General features: G+C 30.7%; 3 protein-coding genes across 4 annotated transcripts; all 3 read right to left on the bottom strand.

The window, feature by feature from the left end:
- Window positions 1-199: 199 nt before the first annotated feature.
- LOC123891579 (amino acid transporter AVT1I) lies at window positions 200-6,294 on the bottom strand. Of its 2 annotated transcripts, none has more exons than XM_045941464.1 (3): window positions 5,965-6,294; window positions 1,504-2,111; window positions 200-1,046 (listed from the first exon to the last, which is right to left on the bottom strand). In XM_045941464.1, the coding sequence occupies exons 1-3, from the start codon at window positions 6,122-6,124 to the stop codon at window positions 528-530; spliced, it is 1,287 nt and encodes a 428-aa protein (XP_045797420.1). In that variant the 5' UTR covers window positions 6,125-6,294; the 3' UTR covers window positions 200-527. The 2 variants fall into 2 exon arrangements, with proteins under 2 accessions (XP_045797420.1, XP_045797419.1); XM_045941463.1 differs by lacking the exon at window positions 5,965-6,294 and adding an exon at window positions 2,603-2,852.
- Window positions 6,295-11,118: 4,824 nt separating this feature from the next.
- LOC123888804 (ATP-dependent zinc metalloprotease FTSH 6, chloroplastic) lies at window positions 11,119-16,620 on the bottom strand. Its single transcript, XM_045937988.1, has 5 exons — window positions 14,864-16,620; window positions 13,522-14,062; window positions 12,583-12,896; window positions 11,899-12,139; window positions 11,119-11,551 (listed from the first exon to the last, which is right to left on the bottom strand). Exons 1-5 carry the CDS (start codon window positions 15,451-15,453, stop codon window positions 11,210-11,212), a joined length of 2,028 nt encoding a protein of 675 aa, XP_045793944.1. The 5' UTR covers window positions 15,454-16,620; the 3' UTR covers window positions 11,119-11,209.
- A 368-nt stretch (window positions 16,621-16,988) lies between these two features.
- Window positions 16,989-18,491, bottom strand: LOC123888805 (pentatricopeptide repeat-containing protein At2g36730). Its single transcript, XM_045937989.1, has one exon. It carries the CDS (start codon window positions 18,489-18,491, stop codon window positions 16,989-16,991), a length of 1,503 nt encoding a protein of 500 aa, XP_045793945.1.
- Window positions 18,492-27,673: the final 9,182 nt, after the last annotated feature.

Here is a 27,673-nt window from a genome sequence, read left to right as displayed (position 1 = left end):
TCTATCAACATAACACTGATCGTGCTATTTCAACAAATCGCCCCTCATGGCCGTGCCATATATTATATATAGCATGAAAAGTGAACAAACCATATTTTAGTTTTGTGGCAAAATAATATATGCATTTATGAAACCACTCTCTTCATCATTCTCATAAGACAAAAAATCTAACAATTATCTTAAATATGAATAAATATAATTTTCCAGCCAAGATCAAAATAGGAGAGAATTAGGTATAAATGTATATAATTGTTACATCATGAAATCAGTTACTCTCTACATTCCCTACAAACAAAAATAAATGCAACATCGGTACACCACTACTTACCTATTATCTTGTGGCCTATGATTGTCTGAAGTTATTTATTTGAAACATTCAGAACAATCGTAGTTATTAAATCGAAATTTAAATTTTTTGATTTCGATCCAACGACCACAGCCGTCCTAAATGAATCAAATAAGAAAATCCAATTTCACTTTCCTATGTAACCCAAAAATATATCACTACATAATAAATTACCTAGCTATTACAAATTTTGTACTATTTCAACAACTGAAGTATATGTCCCAGATATTCCCATCACTATAGCTACTAATATTATTACCACTATAACAAATGTCTCAAACCCAAATTTCCTATAAGTGCCAGAAATCCTCAAGTAGCACAAACAAGGAAGCAAAATAGAGGCAGTGACACTTAAAAATGCTCCAACCAATGACATGAGAGAACCAAAGAAAGGAACACATAATGCAACAATTACAGTGCTAATTACAAGAATAGTACTAACAAAGATGTTGGTCACTTTGTTATTCTTGTATGTCATTGGAAGTAAATCTTTCAAAGCATTTGTAATAGGTGTTGCCATCAAAGCAAATTTGGTTATTGGATTAACCAAAGTTGTGTATATTGCTATTCTTGAACTCATTTTGTTTAGTGGTAAGTTTAATGTTACTTGTGGGTCAACTTTTGAACCAAACATTAAGTAACCAATTATAGCCATTGATGCATAACCAATAGTGGTTATTATAAAGCATACAATTAGGACCTGCAATATATAAAAAGGATACACATTAATACATTAAAATAATTAAAAGATCATAACCAACTAGTTCAAAGTTAAGATATTTTAAAATTTGTGGTTTTTTTGTCCTATCCATCCAATGCTTGTAACAAATTAAAGTATCACTAAACAATTTTCTATATTCTAAGTAGTTTTTTAAAAATAAAATATCGAAAGAGTTGAACCAAGACTCGAAGATCTTATTCAATACAACTTTCAAACAATGATTTTCACCTATAAACTTTTTTTTTGGTATAATATATAGCGCAGTGAAAGTAAATAAAGTGGAGTGTCCGTGATTCGAACCCTGACTCTGCATAATATATGCGAGATTTCCCTACTAACTAAGTTAAACTCACGAGAATTTTCACCTATAAACTTTTGAATGCATCTTTATAATTAGAAATCAAACACAACTAAAACAAAAAGTAGAAGCACTTACATTAGAGAATTGATGTTTGTTCCTCATGGAATTGTAGAGAGTAGGGAAGACTGGATGAGCACAATAGCAAAAAGCATACAAGCTAACAGCTGTAGGGATCCCATTCAAATTTACAATAACACCCTTTTGATCAAAACCAACTCCATCAAATGCTCCGGTCCATGATATTGACAAAATTATGATTATAGAAGCAAACACACCACTTGCAGATACATAAGAAAGAAGACTCAAATTATCCAACCAAATTGTAGGCAAAATAATTAGTGCAACCAAAATCACAAAAAAATGCTTTGAACCAATTGATAAACCAACCACTTGAAACTCTTCAATTGGAAATAAGTTACTCAAATTATCTCCTTCTAGAATCAAGAACCCTATTGAAACCAAGTAGAGTTCTGTGTACATTGAAATTGATACTATTAATCTTCCTGTTTTTCCAAATGCAAGTTCACCTATATCAGGATAAGTTCTTATGTTGGAATTTTTTTCCATGCATCTTTTCATTAAGATTCCTGAGTAAAATGCTACTGCTGCAATAGAAAATAAAATTGCTAAACTTAACCATCCTCCTGAGGCTAAAGCATATGGAACTGATAATATTCCAACACCTGAAAAATCAAAAACACATAAAAAAATTGTTAGAATATTTATTTTACTTTTCTCGTGTGCGCTAAATGTTAGAATCGGCAAAATTAAAGATAAATTTCATTTCGTTTTTCTTCTTTTAATTGTTAGAACTTGGCACCTTGAGGTTTATAAGGCTAAGCTCTTACCACTGAGCTACCTAGCACCTCAAGTGCAAAGAAGATTTGTGGAGTCTGTCAAAACATCGTGTGACCACCCCAATCTAAATCGCACAAATGAGATCTCAATCACACGGTCTTAATTCATCCACCAGATTTATGGTTTTGTCTCCTAAAAATCTAGGACGTGCAAACATATAGATCAGACCCTGTTCAAGTAAGGTCGTAAATGTTTTGAAGAATTATGTTTTGAAGATATAATTTTTGAGAATATGTTTTGAAGATATATTTAATTAAAAGAACATATGCTAAATCATAATTATGCATTTTCATAGAGATTAAGGTTGGAGTAAAACCTGAAATTGCATTGAGTCCATTAAGACATGTCCTAAAGAAAGATACTGTATTTTTGTCTGAAGGTTGAGAGGCTATGAATTTCTCTTCATCGATGGAATATCCTAATTTCCACTCAGATACTAAAGGCACACTTAAGGGAGAGTTGTTTTGAAGTTTCTCTGACATTTTGGAACTTGAAACTAAAATAGAATTGTTGATGGGAAAACTTGGATATTCTCCAATATAAATTGTAGTGTTTAGTTTCTTAAAAGTTAGAGGTTTGATATATATATATATATATATATATATATATATATATATATATATATATATATATACACTATAGTTGGTAAATAGGTAATGGTAAACAATGATCTAAACGTGTAATACATGGCCTAATTCAGCAATTCCACTCTCAATTGTGAACCACACAAAAGCTATAGGCATCACTATCAAATTTTATCAATGTAAAGGTATGTTTATAACATTGTAAGAATATAAAAATGGTAAACAATTATCTAAACGTGTAATACATGGCCCAAGGGTCAAACAACTAAAACAATGACTTTAGCCCTTAAAATTTTAAGATTCAAAAAAGGTCTTAAATTTTTTTATTTGGATGAAAATATATACTATAGGATAATTAAATTTCAAGTATTCCCTTCGTGCAAACATCCTTGTGCTTCTATTGTTTTTCGCATCAATCGCCTTAAAATGCAAGAATGGGTGATGGACTTCTGACACATATACAGGAACGCAAACAGGTTGCAGACTTACTTGCAAATCACCCATTATTTTACCTACGAGTATTCATGTTTTTAATAATCCCCCGCCAGGTTGGGTAAACCTTTTATGGCAGGACTGTGCTGAAATTTATTTTAGTCGTAGAGTTTCGTTGTAAGCTGACCTAACGACCCCCATGTATAAAAAAAATATATATAAGTAAATTTAAATGCCCCAAATTCTTTTAAACACAAGTCAAATCCTTGACCTTAACAATCCTTAGATTTGTTATTTATTTTTCAAAAAATCATATGTAATTTTTTATTTTATAAAACCTAATAATAAAATTTGCTTTTAGGCCTCTAACTATGTTGGAGAGGCCCTTAAAACAAATATTAGCACTTCTTCCATGTCATAACTATTTGGTCATATTCGTAGAGATGTTGCATGTAAGGATCAGAGTTTAAATTCTAATACTTCCACTATTTTATTTTAAAAAATAAAATTCTAACCACTACTTAAAAAAAAAATTGTTCAAAACATAGTGTCCACCTAGCATTTTTCCTTTAAACACACCAGAAACATGGCTCAAAAATATGGGTCCAGCTTGGTATTAAGGAAAGAGACACCAAGTAAAGATATTTGAAAAAAGTAAGGGTTGTTGGAGAGTGTTATCAATTATATTAAGTGTCATGTTAAACCGTATTTTTTGCTTATTTATTAAGCATATTAAAAATAAAGATAAAATTAGTATTGTTGAGATAATTTTTTATACTTTTAAGATATTAAATGTACAAATTTTAAAATAAATTTTTTATATTAATATATTTAACTATGAGATATTGTTTAATATTTTTCTTATATTAATATGTGTCTTGAGAGAATTTTATATTGAAATGTGGTAGCATAAGTCTCATATTTTTAATTAAGAAACTAAATTCTTAGACCATCTCCAATGGTGTAGTACCTATTAGGTACTCATGATACTTATTAGGTACTATCATTGGAGCACAACACATTTTAGTATCTAATAGGTACCACTTCTAATATAAGAACTCTCTCTCTCTTCTTTTTATGGGACCCACTTTATTTAATATATTCAAAAAAATTTAATTTGGCAATATTATTTTAAATTAAATTTCAAATTTTAATGATGTGGAGTTATTGATGGGACCCATTTTAGAACTTTTTAAGAAATGCTCATTGGAGGGGTTGAGTACCTATTAGGTACTATTATTAAAAAAATAATAAATTGATGATGTGTCTATGTGGGACCATTTAAATACTTAAAAATGGAGTGCTCCATTGTGGATGCTCTTAGATTCCACATTCAACAAGTAAGATAGTAGTATTTCATACATTAGTGGCGCTTTACCTCAACAAGTGCAGTCTAATAACTCAATAAAATAGTATGATATAAATCTATGTAGAATACTTAAATCTATAAGATAGTAGTATTTCAAAATAGTATGATATATCTCCCTTGCATAACCCATGTATAATACTTAAGTTAAATCTATAAATTCATAAAAGTCGGGCATAATTTGGATAAAAAATTGTTATCTTAAACTTTTGCTCGAATCTTATACTAAGCACAAATCTCGATATAAGATCTTCAAAATACTAGTATTACTAAATTGAAATAAAGAATTTAATAAGAATTTGACAGCACAAGCGGCGGATTCAATAGAAATTGGCATGTGAAGGCAGAAAGAGACATAGGTACTTTCAAATGAAAAAATTAGAAGAAAAAAATTGGATTGGGAAATTTTTTTTATTTTATTTTAACGAAAGATTGGGAGAGTTATAGGTACTTTCAAATGTTTCTATAAATATTGTTGGATTATGAGAGGATCGGACAACGGAGGAACACTAAATTAAATTTTGAACAATCACATAAGAAGAGAGACATGTGTAATATGAATATCTTGCCAATTTTGGTAAGTAAGATTTTTTTATATAAAGAGTCTGTCAAATCATTTGTTGAGGAGTTTGGAATAGGGTCAGTAAATACGAGTTAATGTACATGGACCACAAGAGAGCAAGATACTACGTCTTCACCTATAACACTTAAAAAGTGTTCAACAGTCAAACTAGTTCAAAAATTATTGAATTCATCAATAAAATTTAAGCAATTTTTAATTAAGTTCAACTTAATCTCAGCCCAAGGGTCAAGCAACTCAAACAAAGACTTTAGACCTCAAATTTGAGTCCCAAAAAGTTAATTTAGTTATAAATATATAAAATGATAAATTTTCATAGATATTTGTGCGGTTAGTTAGTTAGAATAATAATTTTATATTCTAATTTCTTTGGTTTTGGTGATGTGTCTCTTTGTTTCCTTGTATTTTTTTTCGTTTATTTTCTTTGAGAATGTTAGGTTTGAATGGAGTGTACTTCTGGTATCAGATGTTTTCTAAATGTTAGGTTTGGTGTCAAAAAATGTAGTGTTAACAACCTTAAGCAAAACACAAAAGAGCCACAAGATGAAAGTGAGGATGCTTGAAACCAAAGGAAAATGAGTTAATAAAGGTTCATATCTTGTTTTAGGCTAATCAAATCTAATAATTGTCAATTAATTTTCCTTTTTATACAAACAAAAAAAAAAATCTAATTATTTGTAAAGCAGAACAACTTAAAGGATAATAAAGGTTCATACCTGATAAAGCATTGAGGCCATTGAAACAAGTTTTAAGGAAAGATGTGGTAACATTGTTGTTGTGACCGTTGCTTCCTTCATGTTCTGCACCTATTAGAGGAATATTCAGAGCCACATCTTCATCACACAGCTGCTGCCACTTATCACCTTCTCCTTCCATTGATATTTTCAAGGAAGACAAACAGAGTTTTCTTGTTTGTTTGCCAAAACTAAGGAGAATGTTTATCTCTTCTTTTCACAAATAAATATTAATAATATTATTATTATCCCACTTACTATTTTTTATCTTATGTTGTTTCTTTTTATAATACTTTTGAGCCGCATGATGATAAAAAAACAAAATATTTAGATAAATTCAATAAAGTTCCAATTTTAAATGCCAACCTCCCTAACAAATGCCAAAAAAAATGTACACTGAATGAAAGGAAAACAACTTTCCCTTACAAGTCAATTGTACATCCCACCTCACCAAATACTGTCAAAACTCACCTATAAGTTTAGAGTCTTGTTAACATGTGCATATAGGGCACATGATAAGGTATCTTAATATAGAAATTTAACATTTAATGATACAAGACATTTAATGCTTGAAAAGTTAAAATGCACAAATTCTAAGGCATAATTTCTAGGGTTATGTTAACTTGTGCCCTAAAGGCACATGTTAAGCTACCTAAAAATAGAAATATAGCTTTTAATAATAGAAAACATTTAATGTTTAGAGAATTGAATACACCACAAGTTCAATAAATTTTTTCCACATTTATCTCCTTAACATGTGCCCTTAAGGGCACAAGTTAACATTCTCCTAATTTCTATTTTTACTACCTTAACATGTGTCATATATGCACATGTTAACATTCTCCATAAGTTTATTATGGAGAAGCAGGGGCCTAGCCAATAGGTGCCCGTGTCTATTTTTTGTCTTAAGCCGGACAGATCAACTTAAATACTCCATCCGTATCACATTATATGTTACTTTGAAGAAAAAATTTATACCAAATTATATGTCGTTTTATAATACCAATGAAGCATTGAGTGTTATTTTTCCTATTATACCCTTAATTATTTATTACTCTCTTCTTTCAATTCTTTCATTTATCTTTCTCATACAATTAATGAAAGATAATTTTGTAAATTAACTCATAATTTCTTTTTTTCATACAACAATAATTATACTCCCTCCGGTCCTTTTTATAAGAAACACTTTGGAATTTTTATTTGGTCCTTTTTATAAGAAACACTTTGACACAATTCCATTTGTACCCTTATTAAATACAATCAAATAATTCATTATAATGCTAGTGCATTAATTAGAGAAGTCTATTTCCCATACTAGTCAAAGGTTAGTTTTGGAATATAACATAAAATGATATAATCATTAATGAGAAAATTTACCTTCCTTGGTCTGTGTGATTTTGTCAAAGTGTTTCTTATAATAAGGACCGGAGGGAGTATTTCTTAATATGCGTAAAAGTGTCAAAATGACATATATTGTGGTACGGAGGGAGTAGGTGTGTTAAAACTCCAACCGCACCCCAATTTTTAAAGGGTTGGCCAAATAGAGTGTTGATCTCAGATTTTCACCATCATTATTCCTCCAATTGGAATATATAATTTGGTTTAGAGGTCATTTTGGCATCAAATGGTTCAAGCCGCCTTAATATAGGAGGATTTCTTTAGTATTTTATTATTTTAACTATATTTGATTTTAGTTAGATTTCTTATTTTTATATTTCATCTAGATTTGTTATTTTTATTTTTCGCTAATATTTAAGCTAAACTATTATGGAGATTTTTCTCAAGTTGGTGGATTCCAAATTATTTACTCATTCTGTGGTGGATTCCAGAACTTTATCTAACATGTTTTTCGCTTGCAAACTTGTGTTCTTGTTATAGGATTAACGTTTGCTAATCCTTTCCGCTTCTGACTGCGTCACCCCTTCCCGATCACAGTTGTATGGATCAAACTATGATCCTCCCTACCAAATATGAAATATAGCGTCGATCACTACTGGACCAACAAACGATAATGAATAGAGTGTTAGGCTGTCAATAACATAATAAATTAATAATTAATAATAAATGTAACATCAATTTGTAGCAGTTATCTATAAAAAAATAAAGATAAAACTTTATTAAAGAAGTACATGAATTTAATATAAATCATCAATCATTACACATGTAGTTAAATTATAAGTTTATTGGATTGTAACGCGAAATTGAGATGATTAGTTGCATAAAATAAAAATTGTATAAAAAAAACTACTCTTTCCGTCCCAAATTATAAGAAAAGTCCCAAATTATAAGAAAAATAACTCAATTTCTTTGTCCCAAATTATAAGAGAAAAAAACCAAAAATTATCTTTTCCAAAAATCCTTTCTACTTATTCTCATAAAATTAAATGTAAATTGCACTTAATTTTCCATCTCCACTTTTATCAATAAACAATAACCAATGAAAATTATTTGTACATCTTCCCATTAAAACTACCATAAAAATAAAATAAAATCTTCCCATCAAAACTATTTCAATAAAAATATAAAAACACATTCTTCAAATGATTATGATTTGTTTTTTCTTAATAAGTGTGATTTTTATTTTTTCCTTATAATTTGGGACGGGTAATTAAGAAAGATGTAGTCAAACTATCTAATGGGTCAATCCGCCCCATCAATATTTTTTAACAGATTAAGAGGGATGAGTACTGTAAAATTAAGTGGTAAGAATAATGCTAGCAACACACTCTTTAACAAACACACTCCAATACACTCTCTTTTATTGGTTGAAATTCACATGGGTCCCATAAAAAAATGTGGACCCATATAACTTTTATGAGACCCATATAAATTTTAACCAATAGAAGAGAGTGTGTTTGTTAAAGAGTGTGTTGCTAGCACTCCTCGGTAAGAATAATGCTAGCAACACACTCTTTAACAAACTCCTCATAATATCAATGCAACGTTTATTATTTTTTCAACATTACCCTTATTTATATTTTAATCCCTCCATCTCTATTTATAGAATTTTTGGCATGTTCATATAGTAAAAAAGAATTTATTTTTCGATAAATGGCAAATACAGTATAAAAACATTAATACTTGTGAATATCTATAATCTCAATTATGTTTTTTTTATATTAAAAAATAAATAAATAAATAAATAAATAAATCAGGAGTAGAACACCAATAATTTGCAACACAGATCAATTAATTAAAATGACATTAGGTGTGTGTAATCGGACGGTTTAAATAAATGCAGTCATTAAAAAAGCTTTTAAATCATGACTGTTCGATCTTGATCGAACGGCTACAAGTAGCCCGACTGCACCGAAAAAGCGAATGCATGCAATCTAGGTCCGTGTGTGTGTGTGTTTTTTTTGGAAAAACATCAGGTGTGTGTTAATCTTATCATATGACTAATAATAACAAAAAAATTATGATGGCTGTTACGTGGAGACTAGAATGAGGATTTTAAGATAAGTGGAGGAGACTACGTTTGTTAATTGAATTCTTCAAAACCTCGTTGATAGGGACTACCATTACATGGCTTCTCTAGATTACACTTAAGTCATTTTTGTTTTTCCTATGACTCAATTACTTGTTACCAAAAATGAAGTCACTAGTGGAATCAATAGGTATATACTGTGTACCATAGTTAACCAATAATATAAAGAGAAAGACTTAATAGATTGCTCATAAAAGACTTAAAATGATTGCTGATAATTTTAGAGAGTTGGATGAGCAATTAATTATCAAGGACTTAACTTCATTACTCATAACTTTTTCATTCAATTTTAGCCTCTTAAATTATTTCATGAATTTTTTCAGATAGGAACAAATATTGTCCCGTGGCAATGAATTAAAATTATTAAAGAGATTAACCGATTTTTATTTAGTCCAGTGGTGATCAATTAACGCTGAACTTGATAGTAACGGCCATGGTTACACATAATCGCTAAATTTCTAGAAGATTTATGTGTGTATGTATAATCGTTGAGGCCAAAAATAATCGCATAATCGTAAGATTTTACTATTCAAATCGGGATTCCACCTGATTCCACAAGAATAGGATTATACGTGTACTCATAATCGCCGAGGGCAAATATAATCGTAAAATCGTAAGATTATAGGATTAAAATCGGGATTTTAACTACCATGATAGAAATACAATAAAGGACAAAAGTTTCCTTTTAAAAGATTTAACATGGCTGGTTAAAAGTACTTTTAATGTCATGAGTATACTGTTATTGCTTGGCTCACCACATAACTTTCCTTCCCAACTGCTTCACGTTTTCTTCTTTATGTTTCTAAGACAACAGTCAACAGCCACATGCTTCACGTTTTTCATTTTGTCTGCATTAATTCGTTTTGCTTTCTTCTTCTTTTTTCTTTAGGGATGGATATTGGATCTAGATTTATCGTGTACACACAGATAACATCGATGAAGGTAGATTTAAAAACACACATTATTGATACTTATAAGTTATAACTGTAAGTGGTTAAGTCTTATATTGACTATGAATAAGAAAAATGTCAGATTTATAAAAGAGGTAGCTCATTTATCTAATGCTTCAGATTTTGGCTGGAGATGTGGCATCTCTCTCCAGTAATCCTGATGCATTTAATCACAATAGATGCATTTGCAATTCTGTCCAGCACAACAATTCTCTTCTCTGATAACGTGAGTGATTTTAGCCTAAGTCCATAATGTGTGCACAAATGCATATAAGTGTGCATAACCATTCAATAAATTTTTCTAATCTCTTTCCCTCTCTCTCAATTTCATGTGTGTTCATTAAGTTCTAACAAGTTCTACAGAGTTAGTCAATAGTACCAAGTGGTAAATTCTTGCGTTAATTCGTTTCGATACATGTAAGTTATAGATTTGTTTTGATCCCTGTAATTATATTTATGATATGTTTGGTTATGCGTTTCCAATTTTCATTCTCACGTTGGACGTGATTTTCTGAAGCAAGTAATAGTAGTGTCTAGCAGACGTGCGTTTAACTTTATATTGGGCGTGAAAACAAACAGGCTAGTCTTATTTTTCATTCATGTCATATTGTCATGTGGCAGACGATCGTTAGATGATTTTTCAAACAAAAAAAAAACGACGCTCGTTAGATGATATTTTTGAAACAAGTGAGAACTAGCTACAAATGAAAAATGTTAATACTATACTCTCTAGACTATGATCAACTCATGTACAACTCTACCCTGCCACATTACATAGCTATGATCTTTCTTATGCTTCAATCATTTCCCTAACAGAGGTTCTATCTATCTTAATTGAAGAAATATCTGTAAATTCAGATAAGATTACTCTAAATTCATCTCCACTAAGTGTCTCTTTCTCAAGTAACACATCAACTAATTTATCAATAGCATCGCGATTATTCCTTATGTGATTCTTTGCAACTTGATATGCTTTCTCAATTATATGTCTCACTGAGTTATCAATGTCCTCTGCAAGTTTCTCAGACATTGAGTTCCTTGCCAACATCCTTAGGACTACATCACTACTTTGAGTTGTAGGATCAGTTAATGTCCATGGTCCAATCTCAGACATGCCATACATTGTTACCATCTGTTACAAAACAACTCTGCTTTAATTAAACACGCTATAAACTATTCGCTATAAGCTAGTGATAAAACGCTTTAAATTCCTAAAGAAGACCATTACAAAACAACATCAAATTTGGTCCTAAAAGAGCCTCAATATCAAACTTTTTTGAAGCTACAAAAATCATTTCTCATTTTAATCAGAAAAATATTTTTCTTAGATTCTGTTAAATTTAGAAAACATAAGTAAACACAATTGAAACCACTTAAAATGACCTTTTAGCTAAAAAAGTGATTTCTCTCAAATATTCTGTAACAAACATGTTATTAATCATCTCACAGAGCAAATTATGTTGTCTATGAATTACTAACCTGTCTTGCTATTTGTGTAATTTGTTGCAAATCCCCGGCAGCTCCAGTGGTTATCTCAGTTTCACCAAATATGACTTCTTCTGCTGCTCTACCTCCTAAGCCTCCAACTATTCTTGCAAATAATTGATTCTTGGAGATAAGTGAAGGATCTTCACTTGGTATGAACCAAGTTAAGCCCCTAGCTTGGCCTCTAGGAACTAAAGTGACCTTTTGTACTGGATCATGTCCTGGAGTCAGTGTCCTGAAAAGTTGCACACATCAAATTTAGTGTGTTTGATTAAATTGATATTTATGAATTACTTTGGTTACAATTAAGTTTGAACTTTGAAGCAATGTTTTAAAAATCCGAGCGAAGGTCAATGATTCATGATTCATTCAGTTGAACCACGATTGGAAAATAAAGGCTAAATTCCACTTTTGGCCCCCTAAGTTTCACAAACTTGCGACTTTGACCCCTGACTAAGTCACCACGCACATGTGACAAGTGACTCGCATGTCATGTCAGCATGTCTTGCCCCGTAGACAATGACTCACATGCCACGTCGACATATATGGCAAGTCATGCTGACATTGACATGGAGACAATCAAATCAAATTTGATATAATATTACAAGCAAACATGACAAAATCATATTTATCAGACAAAGTGTTGAATCAATATGAAAAAGTATATGATGTACTTACGCACAAATAGCATGTCCAACTTCATGGTAAGCCACCAAAATTTTGCTCTTGCCATCCGTCATCTTGGTTCCTTCCATGCCAGCAACAATGCGATCTATGGAGTCATCGATTTCTTTCATTGTGATCTTCTCTTTTCGCCTTCGACCGGCTAGAATGGCAGCTTCATTCATAAGGTTTGCGAGGTCCGCACCGCTGAATCCAGGAGTTCTCATGGCAATGACACTAAGTGAGATACCCTTGTCAAGCTTCTTGTTGTTACTATGAACTTTCAATATTTCTTTCCTCCCTCTAATATCTGGTAATCCAACAGTTACCTAATGCAACCATCACAAAATTATAGTTAAAATGGAAAATCCAGGTCGAAAGTAATAAGATAAACACACAAGAACACAACGATTGATCACGAAATTCGACCAATTATACTTACATCTTCAAACTTTTCTACTATGCAATAAATTAGGGTTATATAGTAAAAAGCTTTGTTTAAATACCATGGTTTAAATTGTGATCAAGAAGCGAAAATTGTAGCCACAATATAAAGGATTTTGTGGTGTCAGCAACGACAATTTCAACCACATAAGGAATCGGCCACATTTTCCCGCATTTTGCTACAATATAAAGATTTGCAACTTAACCGCAACCACAATTAAATACTATGGTGTGCTATGCTCGAGATTTTGCTTATGAAGCACAGACACCAGACACGACATTGACACTGGTAGTGATATAAGAAAATAAATAAATTGAATATAGTCACATGCATCGATATCCGACACGTGCCTGACATTAGACAGGACTTCAATCAGAAGTGTTTGTGCTACACTTTCTGCCTACTTATAAGCGAATATGAGTCATACTCAACAATAATTCATCTATTTGTTCGTTTGGTCTATAAACAGAAGCTAGAAAAGATATGAAAGAATTGGCAAGTAAATTTACCTGTCTATCAAACCTTCCAGGTCTAAGCAATGCAGAATCAAGAATTTCAGGTCTATTAGTAGCAGCAATAACAATAACACCAGTATTACCACTAAAACCATCCATTTCAGTCAACAACTGATTCAATGTTTGTTCTCTTTCATCATTCCCTCCACCAATACCTGTACCTCTCTGTCTTCCAACAGCATCAATCTCATCAATAAATATCAAACAAGGTGAATTTTCTTTGGCCTTGTTAAACAAATCTCTTACTCTTGAAGCACCAACACCAACAAACATCTCAATGAATTCTGAACCTGATAGTGAAAAGAATGGAACTTTTGCTTCTCCTGCAATTGCTTTTGCTAGTAGTGTCTTTCCTGTCCCTGGTGGACCTACTAAAAGAACTCCTTTTGGAATTTTCGCTCCGAGTGATGAAAATTTCTCAGGGGTTTGTAAGAACTCAACTATCTCTTGGAAATCTTGCTTTGCTTCATCTACTCCAGCTACATCCTCAAATGTCACTCCTGTGTTTGGTTCCATCTGAAATTTTGCCTTGTTCCTGAAGTAATAAAGGTAATGAAATCAAAACAATATCAAGAAAATCACGGTTTTAAATTTTGTGGCTATGATAGGTGATAGGCTTGTTCTGTTATTTGTTAGTTTAAAGATTTAGTTAGTTAATTAGCTTGGATTAGTTAGAAGAAAAATATAAGGTGTGTTAAATAGGATTGTTCATGGTTTGGTTTAGGAAGGAAACTGAACCGTTATAACAGTTAGGTAAAACTGAACCAAAATGCTAATAGTTCGTCCTGAACTAAACTGGTATAAAGGTTCGGTGCACCAGTTCAATAGTTTTGAACCAAACCAAAACTACTTTTACAAAGAACTGAACTGTACTTTTCGAACTGAACTGATTCTTTGTGAACCGAGCTATACTACCAAATTGTTATTATTAACTGATAACTAGGACTATTGAAAGAAGAAAAAAAAACCAAATAATCAAATCAAATATTATGACTGTTGAAAATAACCAAAAACTGAACCGAAAATAAATTAACTGCGATGCATAGCTCATGAACTGAACTGAACTGGTTCAGTTTAGTTCGTAAACTGTTGGCCACAGTTTGGTTTCTTCAATGCAGTTCAGCTCGATTTTTGGTTTAACACTGTAAACGGTGATTTTCCCCTAACTCTTCCTCTATACCAGTTGGTTTCTATCAGTCAACCGCAATTGCGGCCACAATATAGTGTCCGCATGAGTATCACATATCAGTATATCACGAATGATGATCTGAATCATGACCACATTTTCAAACCTAATACAGCTAATTATGGATGTTTCATAAGCTACAATTCATACCTTCCTAATCCAAAGGGCAAGTTAGGTCCATCAACAGGATTATTTCTAGATGACCTAAGGAGTAAACTACCAAGCAATATCAAAGGAAATGCCAAGTTTCCTAAAAGATCAAGTATTGCATCTCCCCAATTTGCATCCATAGGATAAACACCAAAGTCAACATTTTTATCTTCCATTTTCCTAACCAACTCTTTAGGCAACCCTGGTAACTGAATTTTAACCCTTTGGATTTTATCCAAAGTTTGATTATATATCTCAGCAATAGCTACTGTTCCATTCTCTAATAAGTCCACTTTCTTAACAACACCTTCATCTAAGTACTGCAAGAATCTTGTGTATGAGATTCTACTTGAGGTTGAAGCATTTGGACTTTCAGGCTCAGCTCTTGTAGGCTTAGCAACACATGCTGGGATCAATCCAATCACACTTGATGTCAATACCTTCCTTTTTGTGAGTTTGGTGGTGTCTAACAAAGTTTGTGGAGATTGTGTTTCTTTGGTGTTGGATTTTGTAAGGTTGGTGTCTTTGGAAAGATTTTGAGGCTTTAAGATCAAAGTGGGAGAGACTGAGAGAGATAGAGTTGAAGACATAATTGTTAACCTTATTTGAATATGGAGTGTTATACTTTAAGGTTTTGAATATGGCTTTTTAAGTACACTTTTTCTGAAGTTGCTTGATGAGTGTGCAAAAATTGATTCTGAGGGAAGGAGCTGAGTTAGTTTAAAAAGAGAGAAATATCAGAAATATTAGAAACTTCTGGTGCCTTCAATTTGGAATTTTCTGAGTATGATTTTTGTTCTTTTGTCTTATCTTTCATTCATGAAGGGTCTGCTATGTTCCAGGCAAAAAGCAAACAGAGGAGAGGCTCAAATGCTGCCACCTTATTATTATATTGTTTCTTTAATTTTGACTTTCCAAAAGATGTTAAAATCATCAGTGGATATATGATTTGACTTGGCCTTTTCTAGAGAATGAATTGTGTTGATAATTTTTTTTGGCTGCTCTTATAATTATTAATTAGAATAATTAACTAAAAGCTTTTTATGGTCAAAATAAATCTATTACTAATTCAGGGCAATTGCTTTATAAACATGAGCTTAACTAATTTTGCTTGAAAGGGATAGAATCCAGTATTTCTAAGTAATAGACACATTAAGAAATCTGCATCATATATAATTATGGTATTTTCTAGTATTTCTATTGTTATTTGTGATAAGCCTAACTTATAAAAACCGCTTATCTAACTACTGAAATTTGAAATATGATACATGCTTTAAACCGTAAACAAAATAGTTTAAATGAAGAGTTAAATTAAAAGAAAGAGTTATACCAAAAGTTTATATTCTCTTTGTATATACTCCCTCCGTCCCAAAATATAAGCAAAAATTGGTCAATAAAAGTTGATGTATTTGGTTTAAAATTTAGTCCATATACATTCACTTTTGTTGACCTCCTTTTACTTATATTTTGGGACGGAGTAGTACTATCTTTGACCCTAATTATAAGACCTCATTGAAAAAATTGCGGAGATTAAGAAAGTGGATTGTAGCATTAAATTTGTTGACAATTGGTATTGTTTTTACGATTTTATTCTTGAAGGAAGAGAATGAGTTATTGTTTTTCTAAAGTATGCACTTTAATTAGGGGTATGCCGGTAAAGAAATAATTAATGCCCTTGAAAATATGAAAAGGGTCTTACAAAAACGGATAAAGAAAAATGTAAAGAGTGTCTTATATTTAGGGACGGAGGTTAATTAATTTGAGAAAATCTATTCATAAAGCACTCCTAAATAATGGAAATAAATTCTTAAACTATTAAAGATTTTTAAAACTGTCAATTAGCTCATGAGAGGCTCTAAACAGTCCCCAATAAGTAATGGTAAGGAATTTGAAAAGGAACAAATGTGAGAAATGGTGTAAACATATGAGAATTAGCCATAAAACATACCTGATATATGCTAAAATCCTACAAAACAATATACAAGTGGTAAAATTATTGTGACTGCAAAAAATGACACCAACAGTATAAAAGGTCAAAAATAAGTTATCATTTGTCCTACTCTAATTTCAATTATTCAAGTCCAGCACAAAAAGGAATTCATTGAAACCAACTTCAACAACAAAATTAGTGAACCATCCTCAAGTGTAGGTTCAATCCATCCAGCAGATCATAGACAGGCATCAAATCCGGGCGAGAATCATGCCCAGCAAAGAACCTATATAATGAACCACCCAAATCAACACAACTCTCTCCAGCCATCTTCTTCAAACCTCCGTCTCTCATAACCCTCCTAACATTTGCCGCTTTTTCCCACTTTCCTGCTTCCGCATACATGTTAGCAACAATAACTAAATTCCCACCCCTCTTTGGCTCCATTCCAAGCAACCTCTTCCTTACTTTATCCCCTATCCCAGTACGGTCACAATCATCATGAACCGTGCACGCACTTAACAAAGTCCTCCATACAATCGGGTCAGGTGGAAAAGGCATCTTTTGTATAAACCTATAAGCTTCGCTGAGAAGGCCAGCACGTCCCAATACATCAACCATGGCTCCATAATGCACCATCATGGGTTTGATCCCATGAACAAATTCCATATCATGAAAATATCGGAAAGCCTCATCAACCATCCCAGCATGGCTGCAGGCACATAGAACACCAAGATAAGTCACATAATTAGGGCAAATGTTATTACTTTTTCTGTCACTCATCATTCCAAACAAAACAAGAGCTTCCTCGGCAAAACCATGTTGCGCTAACCCCATGATCATAGCACTCCAAGTCCACACATTTCTCTTTTCCATTCTGTCAAAAACAACCCTAGCATAACCCAAAGCACCCGATTTACCATACATGTCAACAAGAGCAGTACCTAACTGAACACTCAAACCCATACCTCTCAAAATCAATTGACAATGAACCCATCTCCCAAGGCTCAAATAACCTAACTCAGCACAAACAGTCAACAACAACACCATACTCGTCTCATCCGGTTCAAACCCACAACCCCTCATCTTAAAAAAATACTCAATCCCCTCACTCAACCAAACACTCTCAACACAAGCAGTCATAATCGAGTTCCACGAAACAATCGTCCTCACACACATTTCATCGAACACCTTACGCGCATAAACAATTTTCTTACAACAACCATAAAAATTAATCAAATTATTACAAACGTAAACATCAGAGTCCAACCCACACTTAACAACATCAGCATGAACCTGTTTTCCTTCACGTAACAATAAACCCATAGCACAAGACTTGAAAATAAAAGGGTAAGTAAGTTTATTACATTTAACACCATTTTCTCGCATTTTTTTAAATACCCAGATGGATTCAAATGGAGAATCACTTGATGAATAACCTCTGATTAGAATATTCCATGAAATCTGTGATGGGTTGTTGGAAAAGTTGAAAACGAGTTTACGTGCGTGTGTGAGGTTTTTGAAGGGAGTGAGTGAGAAGAAGTAAACGAGTTCTGAGAACAAATGGGTGTCGTTGTGAAGAGCGTTGAGGTGAATTTGTGCTTGGAGTTGATAGAGTTGGTTGATTGAATGACAAGATTTTAGAAGAGATAGACATTGTTGCTTGTTTGGCAAGGAATGTGTTTGGAAACGAACCATGCATTTGGATTTTGAGTGTCTGCTTTGAGTTCAGCAAACTCTATTGTCAAAACACCGAATAAGTCAAGTGGTTTTGTTTTTGTCTACTAATCTAATATCTAAAAATTTCACATGGGAATAAGTGGAGTGTTTAGAGTAGAAATGCGGCTCACGGGTATAGTCAAGTTGTTTTAGTTGGACTCAACTCACTCAAGTAATTAATGAGACTCTAAAGATGAACTTTGTCAAACTTTAATTATTTTGCGGCCCAACTCTTAATTATCGACGGACCTTCCTTCTAGGTTCCTTGAAACCAAAGGGTTAATAAAAAAAAAAAACTTTATTGGCATAAACAACTTAAAAATAAAAAATGTCTAAAAAAAAACACAATATTTTCAAAGACTATGACAATTATACCAATTGTGATTAAAATTATGTGCAATAATTGATAAGCATCATCGATTTTCATAGGAAAGATATCATACAACAATTAAACACCATCAAATTACATTGCACAGATTAAACAATTAAAAATCGATAATTATAAATCTAACAAATCATCAAATATACATTTTCTTTGGGTTTTATTTTTCCAAAAAATTTACATTTTTTTATCATAATTCAATATTTTTTACTAATTAACTAAACATGTTAACCATTTTCTTAGTGTGTTTTTTTTTTTACGGAAAGAAAATAAGCATTGGACTTAAAAGTTACTTTTTTTTTAACTAAACATGCTAAGAAAAATATATTTTTTTAAGTCTTTCTGAACTTAAAAGTTTGTTCATGTTGAGAAGTATGAGTGATCGTATACTGCAAATATATATCAAGGTGATATTTATGCAAATAGTAGTTGACTCCATGTATATATCAACGTGACTATATTATTAATTACGAAAAAAATCACTGATTCATATTTGTTTTTTTTTTTTTGCTAACAATGTCTCCTAAAAAAAATAGGAACAAAATAGATTATAGATATGAACAAAATAGAACAATCTAAGAAGAAACCGCATCAAAATAGGAATATAGAAATAAATAAAAAAGCATAAACAATATTTTTTATAAAAAATAAAAGAAACATAAATAATTTTTTTATAAACGAAACATAAACAATATTACTATAAAGTTTACTACAAATCATTAATAATAATATAATAAAGTTAATTAGTATCAAACTTACTAAATACCATAAATATTCCTAATAAAATTTCTAATTTTTTATTGAAAATATATACGAGACCATTATTTGTCACTAAAACACAGCATAATAATAAAAATGTGTTTAAACTAGTTAGTTTTTAAAATGTGTTTTATAAATTAGATTTTAAAAACAGTTTTTAAAAAGCAAAACACCTATAATCTATTTCTGTTTTTTAGTTTTTAAAACAATAAAATTGGAAACAGTTTTTTAAAAGAGATCTCTCAAACAAGTTTTTTATTTTCTTAATTTTTGAAAACTAAAATAGGGCCCATATTTTTTTTTTGTTTTGATAATGCCATAATGGTAGGTAGATATTGTTAAGAAATCCAAGTTTTGTTAAGATACTTAACAAACTAAAATTACTGTAAATCCTTGTACACAAAAGTTTATAAATAAGTTTATATTTGTGTGTGCACTCTCTACTACTTATTATTCAATTTTATTCTTTGATATATAAGCTATAGATATTAAAGAATGAAATTGTGGTGGTTCGTAGCATCCGCAAATACAACTCTTAGTTTGTTCATTCTCATAGGATTGTCATTGCCATTCTCATATTCAATTAAAATTTTCTTAAGTATATTGGCATTAAACTTGATATATATATGTTTAAGTATTTTTATCGATTATACTAATGCTCTAGATAATCACAATCAGCAAAATTCAAGACCTAGTGCATTACATGAACCAGCAATTCAATATACTAATGAAAGTAATGTTCTCTTGTCTACTACAAGTGAATCAATGGAGTCTACTACAAGGGAATCAATGGAAAGGGAAAATTACATATCAAATAATCATAGTTTTGAAATTGAAATAATTGAAGAGTTAACAAGATGGATAATTTCAAGATCATTGCCTCCGGTTAAAAGTTTTCATGATGACAAAAATATGGATTGTCCTATTTGTATGGAGGAATTTAAAAAAGGAGAATCGGTTCAACCTTTTAAAGTGTGTAACCATGAATTTCATATCTCGTGTTTATTCTCATGGTTACACAATCAAGAAAAAACTACCTGTCCGGTTTGTCGTCAAGATTTGTATTCCTAATTAGCAGTTAAGCATATAGAAATTAAGTTTTTAATTTTATTTTTTTACTATTTTGATCCAATTTGCAATTTTGTTTTTGACAGAATGGTCTAATTTGTACTTATAATTAGATTGAAACAGTAGTTTGTATGTTTATTGAAATTTTTCTTCCGAAAATTTATTTTTGTGCTTTTGTGTACATTCTCTGATGAGTCATGATAGACCTAACTTATATGTGATGATCGAAAGTAGTAACTTACATGTTTATTGTAAGCATATAAATAAATGAAAGTCCTCTTAATTAAAAGTTTTTGTTTTTTCTTTTTTGACAAGATCTTAAAAGATAAATTTGGAGATTTTTCAAGTTTGATAAATTTAGGATTTAATGTGAATTGGGGATTTTAGAGTTTAGAAGAAGATTGAGGTAAGTAAAACACTTAGAATTATACAATTTTGAGTTATATTTAGTTTAATGAAGATGATCATGAACAATGTTGAAGATGAGATGAAGATATATGTTGATGAGATTTCTGAGTTTTATAATTTTCAATTAAAAAATATTGAAAAAATTAAATTATCCTATGTGGCTTGGCATCTAATCGTTTTTTTTTTTTAATAATATGGAGTAGAGGAGTGCTAGCAACACACTCTTTAACAAACACACTCTAACACACTCTCTTCTATTGGTTAAAATTTATATGGGTCCCATAAAAGTTATATGGGTCCATATTTTTTTATGTGACCCATGTGAATTTCAACCAATAAAAGAGAGTGTGTTGGAGTGTGTTTGTTAAAGAGTGTGTTGCTAGCATTATTCATATGGAGTAAGTTCCTTACTCCATTTCCACCTTCGTCCATGTATATCAAAACTCAACATATAGGTAAGAAATTTCATATTTTGTTCTACTTAATATCATACACTAAAAAAACAATTACCATATTTCGACTCAAATTTTTAGCACACGAGGACAAATTTGTAATTTTTCTTCTCTCTCTCAGCAAAAATCTTCTCAGTAACATGTAACATAACGCCGATGATACTAGCCAGAGAGTTGTGATGGCGGAAGATCGGCAGAACAGAGGTCTAATTCTTAGTTGATGTTGACAGTGAAATACGATATGTGTCTTATTTGTGTCTAAAATTTGTGTCAAAACTTATCATTAGCCTATAAAACTTTCTTTATACTTTTATTGGAGATGCTCTTAGAATTTTTTCAATGGTGATATTATTTTTTGGGTTAAATATGTTTTTGGTCCCTATAGTTTTCCAGAATTTTCATTTTAGTCCCTGAAGATTTTTTTCACACGTTTTAGTCACTGAAGTTTTTTTCGTCAATGTTTTTAGTCTCTACTTTTCATTCAACCCGTGCATACCATTTTTAATTTTTTTTCTGCGGTCATGTTTAGTGCATTATATGAATCTCCGTTCCAAAAGTTTAATCTTTTTTTTAACAAAAGCTGAATTAAATATGAATTTTTTAGTTTTTTGCAATAAAAATTTATAAATAATTAATTCACCTTATGTTAAAAAATTCTAAATTTTTATCGGAGATGTTCTTATAATATTATAAACATGAATACAAAAAATTATTCAAAAATGTGAAAGTATACACGAGTTGAATGAAAAGTAGGGACTAAAAATATTACCGGAATTAAGCCCAACTTTGCACATCTGGGCTCCAGCTCCCACGCCTGGGCGTGACCAGACAGCATCTCCCAAAAAACATAATTTTTTGACTTCTTGTTATCGAGATTTCAAGGCATATTCAATAGGTCATGTGACAACTTTAGAATATTTCAATATTCTAAAAGGAATATATCTTTTTTGTGTCGTGTTGTTTGTTTCAATATTGAGATTTAATATTGAGTCACATATCTATAATTTTTTTTTACAAAAGATATCTATGCCTATATAAAAGGAATATATCGAGATTTAATATTGAGTCACATATCTATAATTTTTTTTTTACAAAAGATATATATGCCTATATAAAAGGAATATATCTTTTTTGTGTAGTGTTGTTTGTTTCAATTTTATCTTTTATTTAAGATATTAAAATTTTATCAAAAATATATTTGAATTCAAATTTTTATTAATTCTTGTTTTTATACCCAAAATTTAGATACATTTGAATTACATATACATTGAACTGAGATATACAAATATAATTCTTTTTTTTGCCCAAAGATATACAAAGATAATGATTCAAAATATAAACCAAAGATACTCAAAAATAAACAATTTATTCTTTTAAAAAAAAAACAATTTATTAAATAAAAAATTTGTACTCCGTAAGACTCAAAGATACTCAAAGATAAAGATATACTGTGATTTTTTATTTTTTTTTATAATGCAATAATTGTAGATATGGATAGGAATCCTAGTTTTATTGATCCTTAACAAACTAAAATTATTGTAAATAATAGAGTTTATAAATAGTCATTGTGTGTGCACTCTCTATACTACTTATTATTCAAATCAAATTTCTTTTATTTCCAAAAGGTGAACGAGTTCAATTTCATTCTTTAGCTAGGTACAAAAATGTGGTGTTTGTGGATATCATTCATAGTTACAGCTATTAGTATGATCATTCTATGGACATCGCCACATTCCTCAGCTGCAATTACAATTGTAGGTTTTATGTTGGCATTCAACATGGTCTTTATATTTATTAATATTATAAGAACAACGGTGAATAACTATGATCCTGATTTTGTTACTACAACTACTCGAGGCCGTCACAATCAACGTAACAATGCTTTAAATAATCACAATCAGCAAAGTTCAAGAAGATGGAAAATTATAACATTATTGCCTCCGGTTAAAAGTTTTCTTGATGATAAAAATCTTATGGATTGTCCTATTTGCATGGAGAAATTCAAAAAAGGAGAATTCATTCAACCTTTTAGAATCTGCAACCATGAATTTCATGTCTCGTGTTTAATGTTATGGTTATACAATAAAGGAAAAACTACTTGTCCAGTTTGCCGCCAAGATTTGTTTGTCTGATCAACAGTTAAGCATCTAGAAATTAAGTTTTTTATTTTTTGTATTCTTTTTATCTGATTAGTACACATCAGCTAAACAGTAGTTTGTATATTTATTTATTTTCTATTTATGATTAATGAAATTCCCTTATTGAAATTAATTTTTTTTCAAAATTTTAATTGTGTACATTCTCTCACGGTAGACCTAAATTACATCCACTTTTATGTGTAAATTTTACTCCATATTTATTTATTGGAATAATATTATATATTTTATGTATGTATAAAATTATATATAATGAACGATCTCCACACATATATCTAATTTTGGAAGAAAAATATCGAACATTCGACTTCAATTTTCAAGCAAAGTAAATATGTTAATGAGATCTATTGGAGTGTTGTCAATGTCTTCTTATAATAAAGTTAGTGTAGCCTAAAATATTGAAAAATGTAATATAACAATGAGACTATAGATTGCACCTGATCAAATATTTTTTTCTCCGTCATGTTTTAAGTAACAATTTTCCAAGATTCATGGACAAAGTAAAAAATTACGTTTTTTTTTTACGATGAGCTGGAGATTGAATCTAGGATCTAAAACGAACTACATAAACACTTTACCACTAGACCAAACCAAATATTGTGGTTTTTAGAATAGACATGACCAGAGTTTGTAAATCATTACCAGATTGTTGTTTAAGGCCCATTTAATACGGTTATGGACCGTCCACAAATTTTAGATTAATCGTAGAAATGCTGAAATTGCTAGTGTCGGACGTTAGGACCAAGGTTCGAACCCCGGTCACCCCACTTTGTGTGTATGAGTTTTCAATGACTTTGTCATTTCGTCTATCAACCATAAAAAAAAAAAAAAAATATGGTTATGGACCAATGGTGGACTTCATCTTTCAAATAAAAGGTATTTTAGTAATTTACGGTGCGTGAAAAAATTGGTTAGATTCCAAAAGAAATCATCTATAATATTCCAACTCTTGTATATATAGACTATAACAAATCATCTTGAATTTACATGAAATTATATTATAGATTATTTTTGGCGTCGGAGCATGGTTGTATTTTTTTTATATATCTCTCGTACTTTATCTCATTTTTATAAACATGTATATTTTGCTGTTAAAACAAAATTACAACAACCTCAACATAAGTTTTTTACCCATGACACAATAATCAAATGACAATATATACTCCAAGGAATCAAGGTATAAAATGAATTATTTCATTTTCCATATGAATAAATTACACGCACGAGTCCTGTGAGCTTAGCTCAGTTGGTAGAGACATTACATTCTATATGCAGAGGGTAGGAGTTCGAACCCCGATCATCCCACTTGATGGAATTTCTAGTCACTAGGCTACTTGACAAAAAAAAATTACACACACGATAATCAATAGAAAATTCAAACATATTTGTAATACTTAATTGCATCAAACACCTTCCATGTACAAACAAGTCCCTTAGGTATGGTCACAAGGTCACCTTCAACAATTTTTATTACTGTAGGGTTAGATGAGCCTTCTATGGAAATATTTGCTTGCCCTTTCATTATGTAATATATTTCTTCACCGCCGTATACAAACTTGTACGTACCAGAAGATCGAGATTTCCTGGTACAAAAACAACTTAATAACCATGTATTTTTAAAAATAAATAATTGGTACAAAAACAACTTACGAACAAAATAAATGACTTTATTTCGTTAATCAAAAATTTGATTTAACGAACACATATAAGTTCATAATCATATAATCACAATTGAATTAATGGATGTATCAGGTACTCAAACCCAAAACAAAGAAAAAACAATTACAAAAAAATGGGACCAAGTTTTAGATTTTAATCTCTAATATAATCACTAACTTATATTAATTACTAATATTTGTTATAACTTTTCTCATTAGAGACAGACAGGTACCAATTTTGTTTTAGAAAATTATTTATGTGGTTAATAATTATGAGATGTGATTGGAATACATATGTAATTTTTTTTTACAAGTACATATCTTAAACTAAAAAACACAGTCCTCTAGGCTCTAGCTATTATGAATTTATATTTGTTAACTGATCACTCACACTTACCATGACTTAACCTGTGGTTGTGGTTGATCTTTTTTAATTGTGATAGTTTCTGTTGAAGATGACCTTGGTGTTGATGAAAACGCCATGATTATATATATGGAAGATGAAAGAAAAAAAATATATAAATTTTAATGATTAAAGGATTGTTTGAATTTCTGCATATATAAACTCTATATATAATTAAACACCTCGCATAAAGTTTAATTATATTACATGCTCAAATCTACTGTATTTTCTCAATATTTAATTATACTACATGGACCTTTTTATTGTATTTTATTAATACTTAATTATATTTATCACATGCTCATGTGTGTACTTTTTTTTTTTTAGGAAAAAAAAATTAATCACTACTATAAAAATCATAACCTAAAAAATAAGGAGTGTAAAATACATTATAATTTATAAGGAAAGTTAGAAAAACAAATAAAATTGGAGTTCTTAGGAGGAGCCAGTCTTAATTCTAAAACACCTTTAATTGAATTGGATCCACTATATGACCACACATATTGTTTTGTTTTAATTTAAAGGAATTTATTCTTAATTAGCCTAGAAAATAAACAGACTATTAGATTATATAAGAGAGAGACGTGGAAAAGAAATATTGTAGTAAAGTAGGGAGCAGAAAGAAATGGACATGGAAGTGAACATTAATAGCTGGTAAAGATTGAGATAATAATTTAACTGATATCAATTGGATGATGTAACTCGTACTGAACTGGTGTTAATCATACCACTATTTCAGCCATAAAAACGAAGAAAGTTATAATTTTTTATTTCTAAAAAATATCATCGACAATCATTAAAATATATATATATATATATATATATATATATATATATATATATATATATATATATATATATATATAATTTGAAACATTGGTGGACAATATAATGGACCACTTCCACTTGTACTCTTGTAGAGCACTCACATGAGAAAGAGTGATCATGTATATGATCTTGTCACCTGTTAAATTTGTTGAGCCTACTACATTGAGTTGCATTCACCAACACTAACTATGCACATTCACATATAACATGGTACTGTGATCATGTGATCTTGTCACTTGTACTCTGGTTTATGTCACATTCACATACTTCAATTTTGCTTTCCATTTTCCACCATACACAATGGACAGTGTGGGTCTGTGGGAACGTGGATTATGTCAACGGGTTCAAAATACACTTTCTATAATATAGGATAGGCGCAGTTTCTAAAATGTCATGCACACACACCCTCAGGCCTCAACCTATGAGGTCCAGAATAGGGGAGAGAGAGAGAGACACTTAGACTTAATTGGTCAACAGTAGACAGCTTATTTTTAATCTTCTTAATGATGTTTTTGTTGAAATCATAATATAGGGATGAAAATAGATTAAAATAGAATATGATTTATACCAAAATTTACATTTTTATTTTTATCGCAAGTGTTTGTGTTATGGATGGTGTAAATGTGTTTGTTTATGCATCGTCTAAAGTGTCTATGTGGTACATTACTTTATAGGAGGTTCCATCTAAGTTGACGTATCGATGAAGCGCTCATCATTGTTAACCGAGGTTCCATCTAAGTTGACGTATCAATGAAGCGCTCATCATTGTTAACCGGTTTCAGTGTCCTAATTGTTGTATTAGGGAAAGGAACTGTGCTAGTTGATCATAGTTTACACTTAAAAAACCTTCATTATGGCAAATGTGAAGCTAATTTTTGTTCGAAAAAGGTTATATATACAGTTGCCCCTGTATGTCATGTTTAAGGATCATCCATTTATCAGTTAAGTACCTAAAGCATTATATGCACTTTCTTGCTGAAACTTCACACAATTTTTTAAAGTTTACAGGATATGCACAAACAGAACTTCAAATTATTATAACATATA

Source organism: Trifolium pratense, linkage group LG6 (assembly GCF_020283565.1).
Source record: "Trifolium pratense cultivar HEN17-A07 linkage group LG6, ARS_RC_1.1, whole genome shotgun sequence".
In the NCBI taxonomy this organism is placed as follows: Eukaryota; Viridiplantae; Streptophyta; class Magnoliopsida; order Fabales; family Fabaceae; genus Trifolium; species Trifolium pratense.
Note: the sequence above shows the minus strand (reverse complement) of the source record. Positions and strands in the feature narration are given on the sequence as shown.